Below are 24,596 nucleotides of genomic sequence, written 5' to 3' on the forward strand. Positions count from 1 at the left end.
GAAAGACATAAGCTACCAAAACTCACACAAGGAAAAAATATATAACCTAATTAGCCCTGTACCTATTAGAGATACTGAATGAATAATAATCTTCCAAAAAAGAAAGTACCAGGCCCAGATGGTTTCACTGGTGAATTCTACCAAACATTTATAAAAGAAATAATTTCTTCTAGAAAACAATCTCATCCAGAAAATAAAAGCAGATGGAACACTTCCTAATTCATTCTATGAAGCCAGCATTACCCTAATACCAAAATAAAGACATTACAAAGTAGGGAAAACTACAGAATCAGTATTTCTGGTGATGGAAATGTTTTGTATCTTGAGTGCATCAATGTCAATATTCTGGTTGTGATACCATACTACAGTTTTGCAAGATGTTACCACTAGGGAAAATAATAAAGAGGGTACCGGGAACCTCCCTGTATTATTTCTTACAACTGCATGTGAACCTACAATTATGTCAAAATAAAAGTTTAACGAAAATTTCATTAACCCTTACAATACTAAAGCATTAATGAGTTCTAATGTCGCACGTTCTACTTAAGAAAGCAAATGTTAACAGTAATTATTATAAGAAAATTTAAAAGAACCATTTAAAACAGCAATTTGGTTGCAGTTGAAGCTCTAATATAAATTGCAATGAAAATGCTATAAGGTTGCTACAGTTTACTAGGGAAAATGACAGTTGCTCTCAGAGTATACACTAACAAGATATTATGCTTCACAAATATGTCATTTTTGATGAGTTAAATGATCATGCTGGCTTTAATGATCATTAGAGTAGGCCTGTTGGTTTTAATTACACAAAAGTTTGATGGGAAGAGGGTGAAATACTAGAATTCTGGGTTATCTAAACAGAAAATTTCTATTCTTTCCCATTCCATATATTTATGTCTGTCTGTAACTCATTTAAGGCATACACACTTAAATTATTTGAGCTGCCTCTTATTCATTATGAAATGAATAGTTCAAACATTTTGATTATTATATCTTTCCTTATAGCTTCTGATAAATGGAATATTTATAAATGGAATGGAATATTTATAAATGGAATATTTCTTGCCATATCAATAAACAAAGGATGTCACAGTCATCAAGGATTGCAACCCTCCAACGTGAGCCGGTGAGCCCTGAGGAAACTCAAGAGCTGAAAAGAATACCTGCCATCTAGCAGCCATCAGACTGCAGCCACTCCCTGCGGTGAACCCTGAGAAAACTCAGTTTGTGAAAACACAGGATACTGGCCCCAGAAAGCTGAGGTGCATATCAAAGGAATGATTTCAGAGAGCCCAGACTCTTGCATCTTCCCATACATAGAAAAGCGCTAAATTCCTTAACTTGAGATATCTGGTTTTCTTTAATTGAAGATAGTCTTTTGACTACCTGTCCTTTTGTTGCAAAACTCCTATATATCCTGGCTCCTCCCCTCACTTCCTTGGAGCAGTTTCTCAGAGTCATCTGAGAGCTATCTCTCAGAGTTATCTGTTAGCTGTCTCCCGGGCTGTAGCCCTCATTTTGCCCCAAATAAAACTTAACTCGCAACTCTCACGTTATGCATTTTTTTAAAGTCAACACGACACTTCTAAATACTGTTTTCTTAATATTTCAAATGAATGTTACTCAAGCCTGCTGCCTAGAGAGCAAAGACTTAAGAACATCATTTATAAAGTTGGATAAATCAATTTATTATCCAAGTAAGTCATTTTCTTATAATAATACAATGATAAATCTTGCAGGTAATATTAATCAGGTAAATTTTCTTCTTTTTGAAAAGAACAATCTTTAAGCTAAGAAAGCAGAGAAACATTATATTAATGGATTGAATTTAAACCCTGAATTTATGGGTCAGTCCAATTTTTAAAACGTGTTTTATACCACATCCTTCTAAATGAATGAGTAGGTTAAAAAATCTGATTCTGCATATATAAGAATACTGAACTCGAGAGCCAAACTGCTTGAGTTCAAATCCCAAAAATTTCCCTTAAGGACTCTGAACTTGTAAAAGTAACCTAACTTCCGGTGTAAAAAAAGGTACAGTGATAATATCTATCTCCTAGTGTTGTAAGGATTCAATGCCCTTAGAACAGGTCTTGGCTTACAGAAGCATTCAGGAGTTGTCAACTGTTATTATTATTACTATATTTTACATAAAGCTAACTCCTAAAAAAAACTTTGGCTTGCTGCAAGTAACCTAAAAGACAATTCAATAAAAACTACTAAATGAATTGAATAGATGCTAAAAAGAAGAAATGAACTAGCTTCAGGTTAACCTTTGCCCTGTTTGTTCAAGGTGCAAATAACACTTTAGAATTTAAATCATGGTGACCTATGTCAGATATGGTCTTTTTAAAAAGGTACTACTTTTATATTCCTCTCCTAAGTCCTTTTCATATTTTTAAGGTTTCAAAAAAGTGTTTTAATCACTTTTAATAACAAAATCTTAATTTTCCTGCTCATGTCCAAAATTATAGACAGATCAAACCATTAATAAAATTTTCTTAACAATTAGTTAAGGGATTAACATTTTCAACACATCTTTAAAATGAGTATTCACACTGTTTTATTTCAATGACAATTTTTAACTTTCTTGCTCTAATACTAAAGGGAATTTTTTAAAAAAATCAGGAATTCATGTTAAACAATAATTTTCACCTAATAAAACTGAAGTGGATAAACATACAGCTTTTCTTTAAAAGTAAGGGATTTCCTTTCATGGTTTGTTTTCTAGGAGGTACACTGTACTATCAGACTTACTAATAACTGATAAAAATAATTCCTTAAGTTCAAATTAAGGACATGAGAAATCTGTCTTCAATCATGGAGGCTGACAGTAAAAATGTACTACACATGAAAGGCAATATGCTCCTCTCTAGTACAGCTGATGCGCAAAACAGCCCATTAACAGAACAAAAACCAAAAGAAGAGTAAAAATTAGGCCTTGGTTTGACATCTGGAAGTCTGATGTGACAGCTGCAGGAAGTTTGATCTTTCCAGAATTGGAATATTCTCAAGCAAAGGAACTAACCAAGAAATCTGTTGATAAAAGGCTCAATAGATAGCTTACCCATCACACCAATTAAAAAAAAGAAAAACTTTAATGCACTGTGTTTTAAGAGGTGTACATGACTATAAGCAATTCTAAACAATTTTTAAGAAGTAGAAAATTTAATAAGACTATTACAATATGGCATGAGAGTGAAATAATTAATAGTTATTGAGTACTTGTAGGACCTGGAAAATATGCTGCCCTCAGTGACCAGTAATCAGACCCTAGATGTCCTTATTTATTCAATTGTTTCATGGACTCATCCAAGTCCTGGGCACAATGAAGCCAGCAAGAGAGACAAAAGCCCAAACCCTTGTGAAGCTTTCATTCTATTGGAGCAAAAAAATAACAACAACAAACTAATGCAATTTCAGATATCCATAAAGAAAATAAAGTAATAAATCCATAAGGAAAATGAAGTAAGCTAATGGGATTGAGAACAAGAAGCCTTCTCTGAGGAGTAAACATTTGAGTGGAGATTTGACCGATGACCCATGTGAAGTGCTGGGGCACTGTCCCAGTTTTAGTAAAGAGCATGTGTTGGTCCAGACACAGAAAGGGGCTTCACCTGTGTGAGAAGCAGCAAGCACACAGCTGCAGCTGAAGCAAAGAGCTCACGGGAGTGCACAGTACAGGACAAGATCAGAGATATGCAAGGCAGCGGCCCGATCGTGGTCGGCTAGGGTTAAAGTCTGGATTTTATTCAGGGGTAATGAGAATATATTAACGAATTTTCTAATCACAGCACTGATATATGCTTTAGAAAGACCACTCCAGCTATAGTGGAGGCAGAGAGACCCATCAAGAAGCTACCGCTGTCATGAAAGAAAGACGAAAGGCATGTACTAGGGCTAGAGCAGTAGCTCTAGCTACTGCTAGAAGCCGGTAAGAAATGGTTGGACTGGGGATTTGAAAGCATGGTAGACCCGAATTACTGATACGTTGCTTTCGAAACGTGAGAAAAAGAAAGGAATCCTAAATTTTGGCTTAAGCAAAACCTAGCAGTCAAACCTACCGAGGCAGGGTTCAGATCATTTAAGTCTTCGCTGATCATGCTGAAGGTTTTCGTTTTATCTGAAGAGCAGTAGGAAGCAGTGAAGAAGAACAACAACAAAAAAGAGATAGGATTCCAGATATATCTTGCTGATTTAACACACCAGGCTCAGCAAGCACATACCAGATCCCTCAACATTGCCTCTAGCCTGAGCCACAGCTGATTCCTTCTAGAAAGGGAGCCAGCCCATCAATCACAGATTAGAATTTCCTCAGAAGTGCAAAGAATCCAGACAAAAGTTTATTCTTGAGACACCTTGGTGCAAATAGATCCCTCTCCCTTATTCCCCTATCCCTAAATCTACTAGGAAACTGCTGAGATGAATTACCTTGGCAACCTTGTGACCATCTAAACTCACTCACTTTACATCCCTGTCATCCTCGGTTCTGCCAACAATAACTCTCCTTTGGCCATCTATCCTTTCCCAAACTCTCAGCCTCAATCTGCTGTCACCTCTTCTTATGACCCAACTTCCCACTGCACCCCACAGAATCCCCTTTACATGATTAACAAATACTCCTACATCCTTATCCTCTTCAATGAACACTCCCTTTGTCAATCACCTTTAATTTACATGTAGCTCTGGCAAAGTAATACCACATGCAGCACAGCCCTTTAAAAAGGAAGCTCTGCATTCACCAAATCCTCACATACTTCATTCAGGAATAGAGAGATACATGTGTGTGGATGCTAAGTCTGAATACGGTAAAGAAGCATAATTCCAATGGAATTGATAAAATAACTCTAAATTCACAAGGAAGAATACAGGATGAAAACACTGTACCTAAATGGTAAATACTAGAGGATTCGTTCAAAAAACTAAAATATATCCATAGAAGGATACCATGAAATTTATAAATTCATGTTGCATAAGAATACTTGGCACCTTCTGGGAATATTCATATAACTAAATTTTAAAAAAAGATTATTAAGCAATATGTAATGTATAAGGCTGATTTGATGAAAGAGAAAGAAGAATGTGGGGTGGGGTGTGTGTCCTAAGGAAAAAAGGTTATAAATAAAATATACCAGAATGTTCTCTGAGGGTGGTAGAATAATGAGTAATTTTTTCTTTTTTGTACTTTTCCTATTTTCCCTAATTTCTAAATGAATGTATTTTTTATACCTAGAAAAAAAGGTCAAAATAAGTAAATTTTTAAAAATCCATAATCATAACACACTGAAACTGCGCATCAATGAAATTGACACAGGCTTGTTTAGGCTTTTCCTATCCTTGTTTCCTAAAAAACACAAAATAAACAAACAAAACCACCTCCAAGTCCTTCAGTTGACTGCCCAGAACTTCAGTCATTAACCAAAAACAAACAAAAAACCCTCAAGATCTCTTCTAAGCATATCATTCACTTAATAATTCAACAAAGAGTTTAATGAGTCTTTCCAATTAATTATTCCCTTTAAAATACCTAAGTGCACTATTCAAAGCAGATGGCTATATGCTGGGGCCCTTTAGCTGTAAAACTAAGGGTATGCTGTTGTTTTGTACAGCTCTGTAAAAACTCATGCATTCTTTATGCAGAAGAGGGTATTAGTCATTTATTTATTTTGAAATATTCGGTAAGAGAGATTTTCACTTTGTTAATTTCCTTTAAGGAATATACATATATCTATACACAATTTTGGCTAATGCACAAAAGCAGTAACACAAAAAATTCTGGAAGTCATCTTTGGCAATTAAATTCCCAAAGACGAAAAAAATTAAGAACAGAAACTTCACCCTCAAGGTTAAGTAATGGTACTACAACTACATCTGGCATAAAAATAATGACACATCATCTAGAATAATCTCTAATAACTCTAAATTAAGACTGTCCTTTCAAAAGATTCTCTTTTTATCACTGCTCAATCTTTTAAATCTAACTTTGGAAATAATACTTCCACCATAATTCCATCAGAAAGAACTGCTTAGAAGAGAACCTGCATGGGCATAAAAACATTTTGGAATATATTTCACTGCATTATATAACACGAGTGTGTAAATATCATTAGCTTATATTTTCCACTAGAATGTTTTTCTTTTAAATCATATCTGTAAAGTTGTATGTCATTTCCAAGAGAGCATATTCTTGAAAAAAAACAATTAATGAGCTCAGTATTAGGACCAAGAAGAATTTAATATCTTCCTATCTAAGCCAAATACAGTGCTAGCTGCTTTTCTAGGGAAGTTTAACAGACATGGTATCTGTCCTCCAGGAAGCTTTGGTCTCTAGGAGTTATTCTGCCAAATTTCTTTCCCAAACTCACTTCCACTTAGAAGATAGCTTCTTGTTGTTCATAACTTATATTCAAACTTTGTCTTTAAAAAAAGTGAAAGTGGATCTAAAGCGGTGCTGCATTAAATGAACAAACGGACAAATCTAACAAACGGACAAGGCAGGCGTTGAGAATTGAAGAGAAGGAAAGGTCAGATGGAGGACACAGATACAGAGACAGTCTTGGTCAGCATTTATAATATCCCTCTAGTACTATGAATTTTCTCCTTTGGTCAGAGATCACTCCAAGGCTGCAATCGTTGCCCAGGGCTTTGCTAAAGGAAGAGACTGAAAGGCTGCAGAACCTAAACAGCAGCCCTGAGGCTACAGACTTTAATTTCATTATTTAAAACTTTAAAATTATATTTAAATTTCTTCTTATCTACACTGTTTAAAATAGCTTTATTCCTCCTCTAGTGTATGTTATCATGATTCAGCAACTGAATCACCTAAGCTCTTATTAATTTAGATAAATCAGATTACTCTGATTTAGCAGAGATTATGTTAATTTTAACACTGAGGGAAGTTGCCTTTCCATGCAGAGTAATTAAGCAAAATTCCACATATTTTCAAAGCTTTCTGTATATAGATATTTTCCATTCACCTCAGAATCTTTGTTAAAAATGGACTCAACTTAAAACTGAATAAAAGATTTATTTTCTTCAAACCTGGACAAATTTAAAAGGAAGCTAAAAGTCATTTACTTTCATACAACCTAAAACAATACTGTGAGCACTGCAGTGACAGAGGCTCCAAATTATAAAAGTCAGTTAAGTAAAAGAAGGCAAAGGCAGAACTCAGATGCTGAGAATAAAAACAAAAATAGATCCAATGCAGCATTCTGCGAATGAAGATCAGTGAAAACGGTTGCTCAATATCACATCACTTATAGCATTATTTCCCATGTTGTTACTGAGAGAGCCTTTCTATTCCAGCATTTCCTCTTTGTCGGTTCCTGACATTTGCCATAATAAAACCAATACTTAAGCCAAAATTTTTCACTATCTGAAGAAAGAAGGTAATCCATTGCCTCAGTTAAAAAGTACTTTGCTATCACGGTAAAAGGGAGAAGATAATGATAAAAATATAAACAGAGTGGCAAGGGAGGAGCAGCATCATATTTTATTTAACCATTGATCTAAGCAATAAGGCAGCAGGTTGTCTTTCCGATCAAAACTACTTTTATAAAGTAATACAAATGCCCTTGCTTGCTCAATAGTGAAGGTCTTCAAAAGAATCAACTGAGAAGATGAGGTACGGGAAATTACAATCCAAACCATAAAAAAAAAAAAGTCTAAAGCATGAATAATTATGTTATCATTTAATGTGGTAATTCTCAGAAATTCTAAATATAATAAGCAATCCAATTGCTTATGCCAGCACAGCGATTCACGAAGACAGTTAATATAACAAATCAATAATAAAGGAGAGAGAATGACATATATGTTTGTTGAGCTTCTATCAGTAGAAAAAAAAGAAAATTCAGACCATAAAGATTTTATAAAAGCAAGCTAATAGATCCAATAGCTAGTAGATAAAATAATCGGGCAGCTCTGTTTTCTTACCTGTAAGGACAGCTTTTGCTGAAGGATCCGCCAGGTCCAGGGCTGATTTCCCATCAGTGTTCCGAATGTTTGGATCAGCTCCGTGCTGCAGCAGCACTGTGCAGGGAAAGCAGAAACAGTATCTTACCTCAGGGATACAAAGATTATTTACTGGTAAGGGCCGCCTCGGCATGGTGTAGGCATAAACATACATTGCACAATTTTTTTCTCTTTCAAGAAAAAAAAAAGACAGAAAGAAAGAAAAAGAAAAAAAAGCACTGCAGCAAAGGATCCTCTCTAGAGTAAAGCGAAGTTGGCAACTTGTGGCACAGTATTATCACATGACTTAACATCATAAACACGAAACTAGAAAAATCCTGCAACAGACAGTTTGGGTTTGCCTCCTTCAGGCAGAAGGATGGGGAGCTGTATGCTCGCTGCCTCGCACTGTGAAATCCTCTCACTATGAGCCTGCCCTGTCTTTACTACCACTGTGGCTGCTTGTTGCTGCTGCTGCTTCACTGCTGAATTTCCCACCGCTTCCTCGTCTTGGAACAGCTGTAATACTGTGCAAGCCTTTTAGTGCTCGCCGCTTACATGTATGGAAACTCACCAGAACATACTGGCTTGCTTCCAAGAAGTTACCAGACACAGTAACGCATGCAACTCTGGTTCCCTGCAGCCGAGCTGCAGAAAGGAACTGCCTTCCACAATAATTCTGGCCATCAAAAATTTTTAGAATCAAGAATTCAACCACTATGACATACGCTGAGGAATGAATGTTTCACATGCTATATTGGGTAAAAAGTAGCTACAGAGAATTTTGAGATGTGTAGGCTTCCAAAAGAGAGAATCACTGTTTAAGTAAAATACAGATATAACTTATTAATCTAAAACATTTCCCAACTACATCTGGTATGTGTGTGTATAGGGGCGGGGTGGGGATGGTGGAGAGGGGAGGGCGGGTGCTGCTATAACACTACCCAACCAATGGTTAAACTAATAAATATATTAAAAACTAGTCTAATAAGCAAAGTTCAATTATAAGTTATTCTAACAGTTCAAATCTAACACAGGATTTTGTGTACTCCTGGAGAGAACAGGAGTAGTTACCATTTACCAATATTCCATAGCATAAATTTAAAACAAAGCAGAAATATTAAATTCAAATAAATGGTTAAAGACATGTTATATAGTGACTGTTGATGTGTCCCAGATTTTCATTCATTAACAGTCCCATTCTAAAGTACATACATTCTTTAGGAATATTTGGAAGGCAAGACTCATATATTACTAAGTATAGTGCTTTATAAAGCTCTTCTTCTCCCTTTAATACATAAGCCGTCTAGTCGATGGCTTTATTATAAGGTACAAAGGAACAGCCTTATCTAGAATTGGGATGCAGCTGCTGGGACAGCATGCGTCAGCATCTCTTGCACTAAATCTTGGATACTTTCAGACTTGGGATGACAAAAACTAGCCATGGCTTGAAAAGATGCAGTGAGATTTTGCTAAGACTTTCACTCTTGACTGTAAGCAATGAACATAATTCTTTTCCAGATGTTTATACAGTGACAAAAGTAGCACAAAATAGCAAATACCATAATGTGAAACTGCAGTTATTCTTTCATCATAATGAATAAGCTTTCACAGCAATATATATTTTTTTATTCCAGGAAGAAATCCCAACATGAAGATTTGGCTTGTAAAAGGTCTTTATCATGAAGCAAGCTCATGTTTCAAATGTAAAGATGACAGCTATCGCTATATCTTTATTTAGTTGCTGAGTGATCACATGCAAAAAGTAGGAAAACAAAGAAATAACAGCTACCGTGAAAAGCTGAGTTTTTTTTATCGCATACTTAGAGAACTTCAGAACCTGCTTTAAACAAGAAGTATAAGAACGTGTGATAATATGGTGGGAGCTTTTACTTTGCAGCTTAATGCGCGGTAGAGGGAAAACATAGAAAGTCTTATCGTTCCTCCAAAAGTCACCTAAAGTCTCAGCCTTACCTATTATATCTTTGCTATTTTGCAACAGAAATCTGCCATTACAGTTTAGTTGCAGTTTTGCTTTGTTTTAGTTGACTTTGAAAGGAGTAATCTTTTCACTAGAAATATCTGTTTTCTAAACATTTTTTAGTCATATGCATCTCATTCATTGGACCTGAACACACAGAAACATCACTGCAGAGTTATGTAGCGACAGGGAAGAAGAAGCTGAATTTTCCAAACCAGATGCTGATAACAAAATCCGCATTAGAAAATAATCGAACCATTTTAATTCACCCGATATGGGTAAAAAACCCACAAAACTCAGTAGAGTTAAGAGTTTTAGGAGCAATAAAGGTATCCATAACTAGACCACAGGGGATCTAAACTTACCTAACTTTTTATAAAAGGGCAGCACTGGGGAGCTTAAATGGGAACAAAAAATGGCATCAAAAGTACTCAGCACAAAGCCTGACAATACATATCAGCTAATACTAATATTTAAAGCACATTTTAAAATGTATTTGCACTCTCAACTCTACCACTAACTACTAATTCATTGCTTTGTCCTAGAGCCAAACCTTCAGATCTTAACTTTTTCTGTAAACGGCCAGAGAGAAAATATATTAGGCTTTGTAGACCATACGGTCTCTGTGTCTCAGCTATTCAGCCTTGCCTCAACCCCATCATTACAGAGGAAAAGCAGCCACAGACAATACTTAAACGCATGTGTGTGGCTCTGTTTCAATAAAACTTTATTAAAATTTGAATTCTGTATCATTCTCATATATAAGAAAATATTGTTATTATTGTGTATTTTAAAAATCATTTAAAACGTAAAAACAGTTCTCAGCTTACAGGACATACAAAAAACAAGGGATGAGCTGGATTTGGCCCATGGTCAGAGTCTGCCAACCTTGACCTGGGGCAGTGATAGATAAAGTGTGGGCAGTGATAGACAAAGTGTGGTCCATGGACGGTTCTAGGCCTTGAACTCGCTGTAATCCATCGACATTGAGATAACCACAGAAATTAAGAGGAAGCATTTAAAACTGTGTGTGTCATTTTAAAATTACTTTTTCCAGTACCTCATCTTTACTGTAGTTTACAGAGTTATTGGCCTGCCATGCATTGGGGAAGGAAAAAACTGGTCCCTGACCACAAGACAAGGTTGAGAAGCACTAAGCCAGTTCCCAGGTCTATAAAATGAAGGACCTGGACTAGATAAATGATTTCTATGTATCTAGAATAGGCCTCAAATCCCTGACAATGCTTTTAGAGTTACAGTCTAAGCATTAAGATCTAAAACCTTAAAAAAGAAAAAAAGATTTGCCGCAAGCAGACCCTTTTCGTTCCCTACCCTTTTAATCAAAATGGAAATAAAAAGATTTATTTATCCTAACACTTGATTTAACAAAAACAAAACTAATAGTTGAGACCATGATCAAAGTTGTAGGGTACATACTAAAAAGTACCAAACTACTTCTTGAGCTATTCCTCAAGTCAAATTTGTTTCATACTATTCCCTATGGAGATCTGTATGATACTATTTTCTAATACCAGAAGAACAGCACATGCATAGGATTTTCTAATACCAGAAGAACAGCACATGCATAGGGCAAAGACAACACCATGGCTTTCAAGACTGTCAGTTTGTACTTGAAGTGGTGACATGTAGGACTCTCAATGCTGGATGCTTCAAAAGTTGCTTTCAAAGTTCTGTGCTACCAAAAGGAATAATAAAATATGACGTCGGTTACATAATACCATTAGAAATTCATCTTGTAACAGATTCTTCTTCAAAAGTAGCACAAATGTCTGAAGCAAAGTTCCCAGAATATACAGTCAATATACAAACTAAGGTTTGAAAGAAAAACAAGGAAACTAAAATCTGAGTAACATTCAGTAAGTAAATTTGAGACTACTGTGGACGGATATTCAAAATCTCCTTGTATTATCTTTAACCAATTAGGGCACTATCAAACCTCAAATCCCAAATGACTAGGCTCTATATCTCAAATCCATTTAGCTCCTTTGGAAGTTATAAGGGTGGAGAAAATATAGCAGCTAGCATAATAACAGAGAGTTATACCCAAGGTAAGATCAGAATATTCAAAATGACATTCTCAAAAGAGCTATGGCAAGAAGGACATGTGATTTTCCTATTTCTGGTGCAAACATTCAGCTACAGTGAGCCAGATTCAGGGAGCATGCCTTCAGTCTGTGACCAATGCAGCAGAGACTGAAATCGATTCATTTAATTCTTCAAAACTATTAAATTTAAGCATTCATATCATTTTAGAAAATATTTCTACACGTATGCAAAGCCTCATCTTATCAAATTCCTAGAAAAATATGAAGTGCTATTATGATAAATTATATTTAAGTACAGGCACTAATAACTGATTTAAGAAAACAGAAGAAATAGAAACAACGTGAATTTTCCAAGCTAAAAATGTACCAAGGCTTTTAGGTAAATTACGAAAAAGCATTTAAGTATAGTTTTCACTTTTAATGGCAGAAACCCTCCTATTAAGATATGGTAAATTCTTTGTTATGTGAATTTTAGAGCTACATTAAAGGTCTAAAACTGTTCCTCACAATGAACAGACGCTCAATTTTAAAAGAAGTTATGTTTATGTTAAAATGTTTTGCAAGTATTTCATAGTCATCTTACTCTTTTAATTAGAGTATAGAAATACTCATTTGACTGAGTTTCTAAAATTAAATCACACAAAGCACCAAGTTTAGCAAATAAAATTTTTAATTTTAGAGCAAAATACTAAGAGACCAAATTTTAACTAGCTATAATCTTCAATGCATAAGACAAAATATATACAAACTTCTAATATATGAAAAGATGCTCAATATCATTATTCAAAAGAAAATGCAAATTTAAAAGATGGGCAATGACCCATCTTTTATTATTAATGGTATTCCATATTAATGAGAATGTACTAAACTGGAACTCTCATCCATTGCTGGTGGGCATGTAGAGTGGTATGTAACTACTTTGGAAATCAATTTGGCAATTACTTATAAAGGTAAATATACACTACTGTATGTTCTAACATCCTACTTTTAGATATTTATCCAAGAGGAAAAGAAATATGTCCATACAAAACACCTGCACATGAAACTTTCATATGTTTATTTAGAAAAGCAAAAAAATGAAAAACATCTCAATATTCATCAACAGGTGAAAGGATAAGCAAATTGTAGCATATCCATACAAAAGGATACTACTTAGCAATAACAAGAAATAAACTATTGACTCATATTAGAGGGATGAAATCTCTACAACATGCTGAGCAAAAGGAGCCATACAGGAAAGAACATATTTCTAGAACAGAAAACTAATCTACAGTGACAGAAAACAGATCAATTGTTCCCTGGGGATGGTGGAGGGGAAGAGAAAACTGACTGCAAATGGACACCAAAGAACTTTTTAGAGTGATAAAACTGCTCTATTAAATTGTGGTAGTGGTTACATGGGCATATACATTTGTCAAAACTTGTCAATATATATACTTAAAATGGATGCATCTTATTTCATTATCTCAAACTAATTTTATGTTGTAATTCAATAAAGTTGATTTTTTAAAAGCTCAATAGAGGGGTTTAATTGCAGATTAGATAAATCTGAAGAGAAATTTATTGACCTGGAAAACATGTCAACAGATCCAAGAATGCTGCAAGGAGAAATAATCATGGACAAAGGATGGAGTGAGAAGGTCTAACATGTTGTAATCTGTCTTAAAAGAAACACACACATATTTGAAGAGATAATGCCTAAGATTTTCCCATAACTAATAAAAGACACAAATTTAAACGTTCAAGAAGCTCAAACAGGATAAACTCAATGATACAGAAAAAAATATTACACATATAAATTAGGAACAACTACTATAAAAAAATAGTTGATAATTCAAAATAAAGCAATAAGTTTATAGTAATACATCAGAGGTAAATAATTTGTGAACCTACCCTAACTATAGTGTATGTCATACTATATAGCAGATGTTAAGCAATGATTTAATTATAAATCTGTTTCCATGTATATTTGCAAAAAATGATATTTTTACAAGTGTAAAAACACCATATTCCTATTCTTGGGATAAATTTAATTTAGGTAACAGCAATTAAATTATGTTATACCTTAAAAATTACTTTAAAATAAATGTTAATAGCTTTAAATACATTCCTACAAACACTACTCTAGAACCAAGATATATAAGGTCTGACTAGGCAAATCAAAGAAAACGCTTTGATATAAATTTAATATTTATTTTCATTGTAACATTTTTTGTCTTAAAAATATTTTATTTCCTCTTTAAATTTATATATTTTCTAGAATTCTCTTCCTTTATTAAGATCCATCTTCTTACCAGCAGTTTCCACCCCCAAATAAACGAACTATTTAAATCCTTCAAATTCTAACATTCATAGGAGACAAATACTGGTTCTACATACCAAATTAAATTTGGGACTCAGAAAGAGTGATCAGTTCTACTCCCTGTCAACATACTCATGCTAATCAGTAAGTTTCTCTCAACATAAACTAGACTCATGTGGATTTCTTTTTGATGCTCAGTGGTATCTTTTCACCGAATGAGTAGTGACATTCACTGAGTGAAGTAGGCTTCTTTCATCTTAATTAATATCCTTTGGAGAAACCTCTGAGAACCTCATAAGATAATGCCTAGCCTAAAGTGACCCTACTTATAAAGCTCTTCTGAAATGGAGATTTAAGAGCAGGTATTCTGGTATATAATGAACAGAGATCCGAGCAAGCTGGAGAAAAGTTTTGAAGTAATGGTTGTGTGGTCTTAGCTTGGCCTGGTTAGCCATAAATTAATATGATTAAGTGATTTTCTAATGCCTAGAGCTACACTGTTCAATATAGTAGCCACTATCCATATGTAAGTATTGAGCCTTTGAAATGTGGCTAGTGAGACTGATGATCTGAATTATTAATTATATTTAATTTTAATTATTTAATTTTAATTAATTTAAATATTAAGTTGATACATGATACACTGGTACATGATTCAGTTATTGGAAAATGTTTAATATGTTTTGAACACCTTAGATATGTGAATCTACTGTTTCAACTGTAAATTTTATTAAATCTAAATACAGATCTAGTATTACTGATGAAAAGTCTGCTTGAATTGAGATGTGCTTTAAGTAGAAGATATACACTAGATTTCAGACACCAGTTGAAAAAAATATAAAATTTTTCATTAATAATGCTTTTTAATGTTGTATACCATTTTTAAAGGTGATTTCCCATTTACAGTCATTACAAAATATTGGCTCTATTCTCCGGGTTGTACAATACATTCTGGAGCCTATCTTACACCCAACAATTTGCACCTCCCACTGCCCCACCCCTATATTGCCCCTCCCCCACCTCCCTACTCATAACCACTATTACGTTCTCTATATCTGTGAGTCTGCTTCTTTTTCTGATATATTCACTAGTTTGTTGTATTTTTTAGATTTCCATAGATAAGTGATATCATACAGTATTTGTCTTTCTCTGACTTATTTCACTTAGCATAATAATGTTTTATATTCATTATATGTTGAAATAATATTTTGTATATGCTGCTTTAAGTAATATATTAAATTAATATCACCTGTTTGTCTTTAATGTGGCTATTAGAAAAATTTAAATTACATTCATGTCTGGCACTATATATCTGCTGAACAGCACTACTCTAGAGTAGAGTGAACTACTGACATTTTGGACCAGATAATTATTTACTGCAGGTGTAGGGTGATGGCTCCACCATGGTGCCCTGGAGACTCTGCAAGTATCCTCACATGCTAAGCAAAGACTTGAATCACAGTTCATCTGTGTCTTGGTGCAAATGCCTTGTGACCTCTGGAAATAAAAGATGAGAGACTTGTAAGGAGCTACTGTGAGGCCACCTTCCACTCACCTCTCTACCTTCCCTCATCACTTCCCACTTCTGATGAGGTAGGGTAGGGGGCTTTCTTCATCTCCCCTTCTACTGGCTCTTCAGCAACAGAGGATCCCACAACTTGTGCTGCAGTCATTCAACCCTTTTTCTCTCAGTGTCATCCTTTTTGCTGTATAGTACAAGGACCACAAGGAGCTGGCACTTGTGGCATCGTTTCTAGTCAAATTAGTCAGGCCCTGGCTTTGGCCTTGGCCTGTCTTGCAACGTGAACTTGCAACAGTAGGGAGTAGCCCTGGGCATTGTAAGATGTTTAACAGCACCCCTGACCTCTACCCAATAGATGTAAACAGCACTCCCCCACTGTGACAACCAAAAATGTCTCTAGATATTGCTAAATATCTCCTCAATGGGCAAAACTGCTCCTGGCTAAAACCACTGCTCTTTAGGGTCTTAAGGACCCACACCTACTCCCCTCACTCACACTCACACACACACACACATGAACTTTTGTGAGGTGGAATACATGAAGGTCTATGCTTCTCCCCTCTCAACACTTTCAGATTTCAACTGAAGGAAGATTTCTGTGGTTTAATAACATAATAGGAAATAAGCAAATAGTAAATCAATAAAATAGTAACTAGTAAATGTTTTTAAAAACAGTAAATAATAGTAAATGGTAAATAATAAAAATGATTTCTAAGGATTCTTTTAATTTTAAGATGCTGTGACTTATGAATATGTCTTTGAGTACTGGCTTTATCAATTAGAGGGCTTTTTTTTTTTAATTACAAGGGAGAAAAAATGACTTTAACTGGCTTAAACAACATGAAAATTTATTGAAGAATAGAGGCATCTCATCAAAAGCAAAGGCAGAAACATGTCCCCAAATTTATCCTGCTGCTGCCTATCCCTGTCTCCCAACTTTATTGCCATCACCCTCGGCTACAGACAATATATATACTTGTACTATCTGAACCTTAATTCCAAACTCTCATTAAAGAGAATTTGCTCCAGCTTGCCTCAAATCTGGTTCTGGACTTCAAAAGCTTGGCCAGAGAAGCTGGAAGAGGCAATAAAAACAATGGTGATGGGGAAAGAGGCGTTAGTTCTAGAGTACATGGGTGGATCTCAATGGGCATCTACAGCAATAACAGATCTTAAATTTAAAGTATTATGTAGATATGGCTACACACAGTAAATGAATCTTTACAAAAATGTCTCTATTTTACATATTTCTACAGTGTTTTAATGTTTATTACAAATATATATTATTTTTATAATGAGAGAGATATTTCTCCTCAGACAAAAATGATCTTTACACATGCTGTTTAAGTATGTTCACCAAAACAATACTTCTCTTAAAGCTGCTCTTTAAAGTAATTAATTTGTAACCAATGGAGAAATAAAAATTGGGCAGTTTTTATCAAGCAAACAACATTAAATATGGTGTAGCATTAAATAAACAATTCCAATATAAAATAAATACATTAATTTAGAATCTGTGATAATGCTGAGACTGTAGAAATGTCTTAAGTAAAATAGTCAAGAAGTAATTTTCTATTGTGTAAACGTCCAGGTTTTTAACCAAACTTTTTTTAGTCTTTGCCTTTCATACAAAAGTCACCAAAAATTCAGAATTCTGTCAACAACTGGGACTAGCATACTTGTGATACATAATTTTACCTCAAGGAACTATCTGCCTTTATGTGCCTTTGAACTTAGAAAAAAAATGTATTCTTATTTTTTCCTGGTGAGGGACACGGAAAAAAGTTACAAATGGGTTTCCATCTAATGAGGCACATAAAGGCAGATAGTTCATCGAGCTAAAATAAGTTCAAAAAAATCAAATTCCCGGGAGCAGCGGTTGAGAGTCCACCTGCCAATGCAGGGGACACGGGTTCGAGCCCCGGTCCGGGAAGATCCCACATGCCGCAGAGCGGCTGGGCCCATGAGCCATGGCCGCTGAGCCTGCGCGTCCGGAGCCTGTGCTCCGCAACAGGAGAGGCCACAACAGTGTGACGCCCGCGTACCGCAAAAAAAAAAAAAAAAAAAAAGAAAAGAAAAAAATCAAATTCTCTCCTAAGTCTGCTGCACTTACTAATGGCAAAACACACTATGGCAAAACACCATAGTTAAAAGAGTTGGTCCTCTGGAACCAGACTGAAAGGGTTAGAATCCCAGTTCCGCCACCTCCTAGTTCTGGGACCCCAGGAAGCGACATCACCTCTCTGTACTTCCGTTTCCTCACCAGCAAATCAGGAGATAATAACAGTACCTACTCATGGGGTTATTAGGAGGACAAAACAAATAAATATTTGAGGAGCTCTTAGAACAGTGGCTAACATATAGTACACATGTGCATGTAAGAATTTTTTTAAAGACATTAGAAAATATTTAATTACTCAAAAAAGCTAATCCAAGTAAATAAAATTTTACTGAATTTACATGAGACTAGTTCTTTATGATCAAACTTTGGCATGAAATGTTACAATAATAAAAGAATCCTCCAATTAAATTTTGCTCCCATTACCAAGATTTCCTATAAATAGAGAAGACCAAGAATTTTTGAAAAGGCCCGTTACATATGGAGTAACTTAGGTGTAGATTATTCTGTATGTGTATATAGCAGATTCTTATATCCAATTCAATTATATCCTTTTTGCAATAAGGAGTTAAGGCAGGCCCCAATACATGTGGGAAATCAGCATTATCTGCTTACACAAACCACAATTTATTATAAGATAAAGCAGGCAGTAGAACAAATATAAGAATGATTATAACAAAGCATATCTCCTTTCTACCTGGAAACCCTAGAGAATCAAGTCTAAAAGAAAGTCCTGTCTAGGAGTCAGACAAACCTGGGTTTGAGAATACTGCTCTCTACTTAGCAATTGTCTGGCCTGAGTCAAGTGACTTCACCTCTGTCAATTTCAATCTCCTCTTTCACTACCTTCCTCCAAGGATTGCTGTCATAATTGAGACAATATATATAAACCTAGCTTGGTTCTTAGCACACAATAGGGACTCAATAAACACCCTATCCCTTCAATCAGGACCTTTTCATCTGCCTTTCAAAAATAGAATCCCGTGCACAGAGAGTGCTAAAAAAAATACCAGTTGGATTAAAATAAAGGCAAACTGGTAACAGCCCTAGGAACAATGAATTCGTTTGTGCCCAATTATTGTTTTATACTTCCTTGTACTTAGGGGAAGATTACTTTTTCTAATACTTGACTAGAGTCATGTAAATAAAACACTAATAAGTAACAAAGTAGATATTATATAGTCTGACCACATAAGTTTATAACAGGATGACAGAATTTTTACAGTTCTAGGGACAGCAACCACATGCAAAAGGTGCTTCCCAATATCTTCTGAGAGAAGTTTCACCCGCCTTTCTGAGTCCACACCTAAACTGTTAAGAGCCAAGTAAGGCCTCAAGGACTTACTAGCATTTCCAGGCAAATTCCCCCACTATAAAATATTAAGACCAATTCAGTTTTAGTGCTACAGTTTTAGTGATACAAGGCTTAAAGTCACATGTTTGAAAACATTTTTCACAAGGAACACAGGGTTGAGCCAGTACCATAATATTCTGATTCTGCTTTGAATTTTAGTCTCTTAAGAAATAATATCACAACTATTACTTTCCTATGTCTCTAAGAATTCAAATGATTGGAACCTCAATATACTGTTGTACTTTCAACCTGAAGGAGGCAAAGAACATAACTGTTAAGTTTTCATTCTTTGGGAAATGTATCAAATAATTTTTTTAATGTAGCTTGTTTTCGATAAATTATCCTATGAGTGACACTCTGAATGACAGCATTCAAACACGTTTCTCACATCCCACCTGAGCTCCCTTCCCCCACAGTGAGGAGGAAAAGAATGCCTTTTTCTTTTAACAGAGTTCCTCCTTTGCTCTTTCCCTTCTCTCATTCCGAGAGGGCTGCAGTTTTCAGAAACAGCAATTATGATGCCCTCTAACAACTTGAAGAACTATTATTTACTCATAATTAATTTGCCTTTAAAAAATTATCATTGTTCACATCTCTTTGCATTTGTCAAGCTTTCATACTCTTTTTACCTAGTCATAGCAAATCACTAGAACTTCATACTCCTGCTATTGAAGTATTTGTGGGGAAAATGTTTACGTTATGATAATTTTCCATTATCCTATCTGCAATGTCTCTGCTAAGTTAAAAGGCATAAATTGTCATTTTTAAAAAAGTTTCATGTCTTATCAAATCATAATTCAAGTTTACAAAGTAACAATGAATATGAAACAAAGGACATAAACTAATTCACAATGAAGGCAACAAAGAGCCACATATCCATCATTAAGTTTTTACTGAGTGTCGGAATACAGAAATGATCTCTGAGAACATCTTATGCTGCCACCCAAGGGAAAAGAGAGTGGAAGTTAACAAGCACTTGCTGAGGCTCTACCTGCTTTATTATTTCATTTAACTTTCCATAACAACCTGATGGAGTAGGTCTGATGCCCACCTTATAAATGAGAAATTGAGGCTCAAAGCAACTAAATTATTTGTGGTAAAGGGGAATTCATACTTAATTCTAAAGCCAAGCATTTAATTTCTACCTTATCATTCTACACAAGTAGAAGCCAAGATCACACCAGAACTGTAACTCAAGCTTTCTTTCCTTCATGTGAATTCTAAAGGGCACATCTATGCGTTTGTCCTAAATACCTTCCTCCAATGACCAATGTCCTCTTCCTAATCCCATCCAACAAACCCCTGTGGGAAAGCATGCAACCAGACTCTACAATAACACCAAGACAGCCAGGGTTCCATTTTAGGAGACCCACTAGAATACTTCCTGCTCTTGTTCCCTCCAACCTCATACTCAAGTACAATAGATTCTTTCAAAAGATCAACACTCAAAATTGTGCCCCCCAGGGCTTCCCTGGTGGCGCAGTGGTTGAGAGTCCGCCTGCCGATGCAGGGGATATGGATTCGTGCCCCGGTCCGGGAAGATCCCACATGCCGCGGAGCGGCTGGGCCCGTGAGCCGTGGCCGCTGAGCCTGCGCTCCGCAACGGGAGAGGCCACAACAGTGAGAGGCCCGCGTACCAAAAAAAAAAAAAAAAAAAAAAAAAAATTGTGCCCCCCAAAGGCAAAACGAAAATATATGCCCTCTATCCGTAACCATGATTATCTGTACCACAACAAATATAGAAATTTTCAGGCTTGACACAAAATAAACATATATTTGCACACACTGCGGGATTTCTTAATGTCTTATTTGTACTGTCATACCTGAGGGCAGAATATGAAACAACTCACAATAAGGTTACATTCTTAATCCTGGATTCTGTTTACAGATGAGAAGTCTTAACACCCACCCCCATCTAAAAAAAGAGAATCAGCAGATTTAAATAACTGAAGAACTAAAACAACAAAAATACATAACGTTTTTTTAAAGCTTGAAACTGCAATTATTATACTTAACAACTTTCTAGTTTGGTCAGCTGAAAATGGGGAGTGAGAAGGACTCTATAAGTCTTTATCTCCAATCTGGGCCTGCCTCTGAAATCTCAGTTACCAGGGAACTGGACAAAGCAAGGACACAGTTTTAATATACATGCGTTTCAGATAACACGATAACCATGTAAAGAGAACCCACTGGTTACATGAGCCATTTGCCTCAAATACCACTTTCATACAACACCAAACTTAAGCCATGCATCTCACTGAAATCCATAGACTGTTTTGTACAATCATGTTTAATCTAAAAGTAAATGCAAACATATAATTAATTTAACACAGTCTTGAGCAGTAAGCAAAGCATTACATCACTTTTTAAAATGTATGAGGTGTTTTTTTTGGTTTTTCCTTTGTTCTTGTTACTTGACCTTTTTCCCCCTAATTTAAGCATCTTTGATATACTTCTCAAGTGCTTAGGAGAATAAAGGCATTCATTCTGGGAATTTTAATAAAATATAATGAACAAATATCAAACTCTCTTTATAAATATATCAATATATATTTAACACCATTAACCAGAATGCCTACTAAAGTAACCCTAAATATATCAGGTGAATGCATAAACACTCTAACCTTCTTGAATGAAGTTGAACGTAAGTGGGCAAGTCGTCAAGATAATGGTGCTCAGGGTCAGCAGGGATTATTTCAGAAGGTAAAAATTGCTATCATTTTTGGCTCTTCTCCTTTTTAAGGATACAAGTATGGAATTTTGCCATTTTTTTTACTTTTTATGAAAATGCTACATTGAGACTTGTTTAAAAGATCCCAATTCAGTTTTTATATGGAAAAGTAATGTTAAAAATGCCAAAGGGCAGGAAAAGGGAAGAGAGAGAATAACGAAACACAAAAGCAAGTAAAGCAAATTCTCAAGACTTCACTTCAATGAATTTTTGCAAAGAGTAAGGAAGCTGTGGGAAATGACTTTTCTTAACCTAGCTCATTTATGGATGGCATATGGATAGATAATGTGACAGACTAAATCAAGAGCCCTAATTGAGTACTCCAGCAGCTACATTTCTTTGATTCTTATTAAGAAGCTCTAGCTTTCCAGTAGTTTATCCTAAAGTAATCAGGGTTTACATATGTAATTAATGAAAATGATAGTCTCTATAGTACTGTTTATAAAATAGTGAAAAATCAGAAATATTCTAAATGGCCTAATATAGGTGAATGATTTAAAAAGTGGTTATTTCTATATAATTCTTGACTGCCTTTAAAAATGAGATTAGACAAAAATATTCACTGATAATGAAATACGGTCATAACACAAAGTGAAAAAATAAGAAAACAGCATGCGTGGAATGATCTCATTTTTATGTAGAAAGGACTATGGACACAGGTACACTGACTATAACAGCACTATCCAACAGAACTTTCTACAATGATGGCAATTTCAATATCTACACACTCTGATAAGGTAACCAACAGCCAGATAAGGTTATTAAGCACTTGAAATGTGGCTAGTACAACTGAGGAACTAAATTTTAAATTTTTTACATTTTAACCGATTTTCATTTATCGGCTACCATAAATCTAAATGGACAGAAAATGAGGTGTGACAATTACCATCAGTGTACTTGCTAATTTTTTTAAAATGAACATCTATTACATTTAATATTACTGTTAAGACAAAACCCAGAAAGCTGTTAATCTTCAATATATTATATTTGAAATAACAAAAGACAAGAATGTACCAAAAGCTGTCCCACCCTTCCCTCCCCCCACCCTCAATCCATGCCACTCCCAAGTTCCAGGACTTTTCATCAAAGGACCATGGAAGTGATCAGGTAATTTAGTAAAGGAGAAAGATTTATATGATCCAAAGAGAAACACGAGTGTGTAGATAAGGTAATTTAAAATAGAGTTTGAACAAGGAAAGTAAATATATCTTTCTAGATAAAAGATACATAAAATAGAGTTACCTGGAAATTATGAAAGAGATACTACTTTAGGAGTGAGTTATAATAATAAAAACAGTTTAAGCTTTAGTAAATAGATTATCTTAAGATTTTGTTTTTGTTTTTGTTTTTAAAGCAAGGTAAAATTACCACTTTAAATTTGTTAAATATTAGATGATCTAAAAAGCTGAACTAAGAATAAAGAAGGATTTGTTTGGCACATTTAAAGAATGAAATTAGTTTTTTATGCTTAAAATACACTCAAATAAATCTCACTAAGCAGAGAGAACTTTCTGTTCTTAGTCAAGAAAACATTTATTATAACAACTTTATATCAGCTCTACAGACTGTGGCAAAGTAACAGCTTTCTCCTTTCTTCACTAGTAAAATGGTAGGTAATTTGAATCATCTGCTTCATGCATAGGATATAAATATTAGTGAAATTGTTTGGTTAGGTACTTTGGGCTGCCTCAGGGAAAACACTGTATTATGTAACCAAAGTAATTTTTGGTAAATGTACCAACATCACCTTTTTCTTTCTTCTCCCTTCCTGTCTCAACTCTTCAGTTCATGACAGGAGAGCTCATGGGTTTAATCTAAAAGTAACAACAAAAATTGTATGACTGCCCATTCCTTATAGAAAATCCATAACCAGAAGTCAATGAATGCTCAGAACCAATATTCAACAACCCATCCTTAATGAAGAATGACGATTTGACAAATGGTAGATTATCGAAACATAATTTATATCTGACTATACGTTTTATATTTGTATATAAATATAGGATTATCTGATATGCTGCAAATTCACATAACTTTAAAATAAAAGAATCTCAAAATACCACCTAATCAAGAAGTAGAAAATTACTCAACTTCCTTATCCACATTAACACAAAGTAATACAAAAAAGCCAGAGAGAACCTAGCCATCTTCCTGTGAATTGCTCTGTCATTCCACACACATTTCCTGAGTATACAATTAGATACCAGCTATAGGCAACAAGAATACAAGAATAAATGAGACAATTATTGTTAGTTCTTTACCACAGAAAACTAACAATAGGATCAGCCAAGAAGAACCAAGTACAATCTAAGCAGAATACCAAAGGAGCATATAACAAGACACTAACTGATTTGAAGCATGCTCAAATTGACACCTTACCTGATTCAGTTTAAGAGACTGTCACTTGACCCTACAGCTGCATTAGAAAGCAAATATATATATATATATATATATTTTTTTTTTTTTTTTTTTTTTTTTTTTTGTGGTACGCGGGCCTCCCTCTGTTGTGGCCTCTCCCGTTGCGGAGCACAGGCTCCGGACGCGCAGGCTCGGCAGCCATGGCTC

General features: G+C 35.0%; 1 protein-coding gene across 1 annotated transcript in view; it reads right to left on the reverse strand.

Annotated features, from left to right (window-relative positions):
• TNKS (tankyrase) overlaps window positions 1–24,596 on the reverse strand; it is a 189,384-nt gene that overhangs the window by 133,453 nt on the left and 31,335 nt on the right. Inside the window, exon 3 of the mRNA XM_024131525.3 lies at window positions 7,939–8,034. Within this exon, the coding sequence (XP_023987293.1) occupies window positions 7,939–8,034 (96 nt within the window). The remainder of the gene's footprint in view (window positions 1–7,938; window positions 8,035–24,596) is intronic.

The sequence above is a fragment of the Physeter macrocephalus genome, chromosome 20, assembly GCF_002837175.3.
Source record: "Physeter macrocephalus isolate SW-GA chromosome 20, ASM283717v5, whole genome shotgun sequence".
NCBI classification, from domain to species: Eukaryota; Metazoa; Chordata; class Mammalia; order Artiodactyla; family Physeteridae; genus Physeter; species Physeter macrocephalus.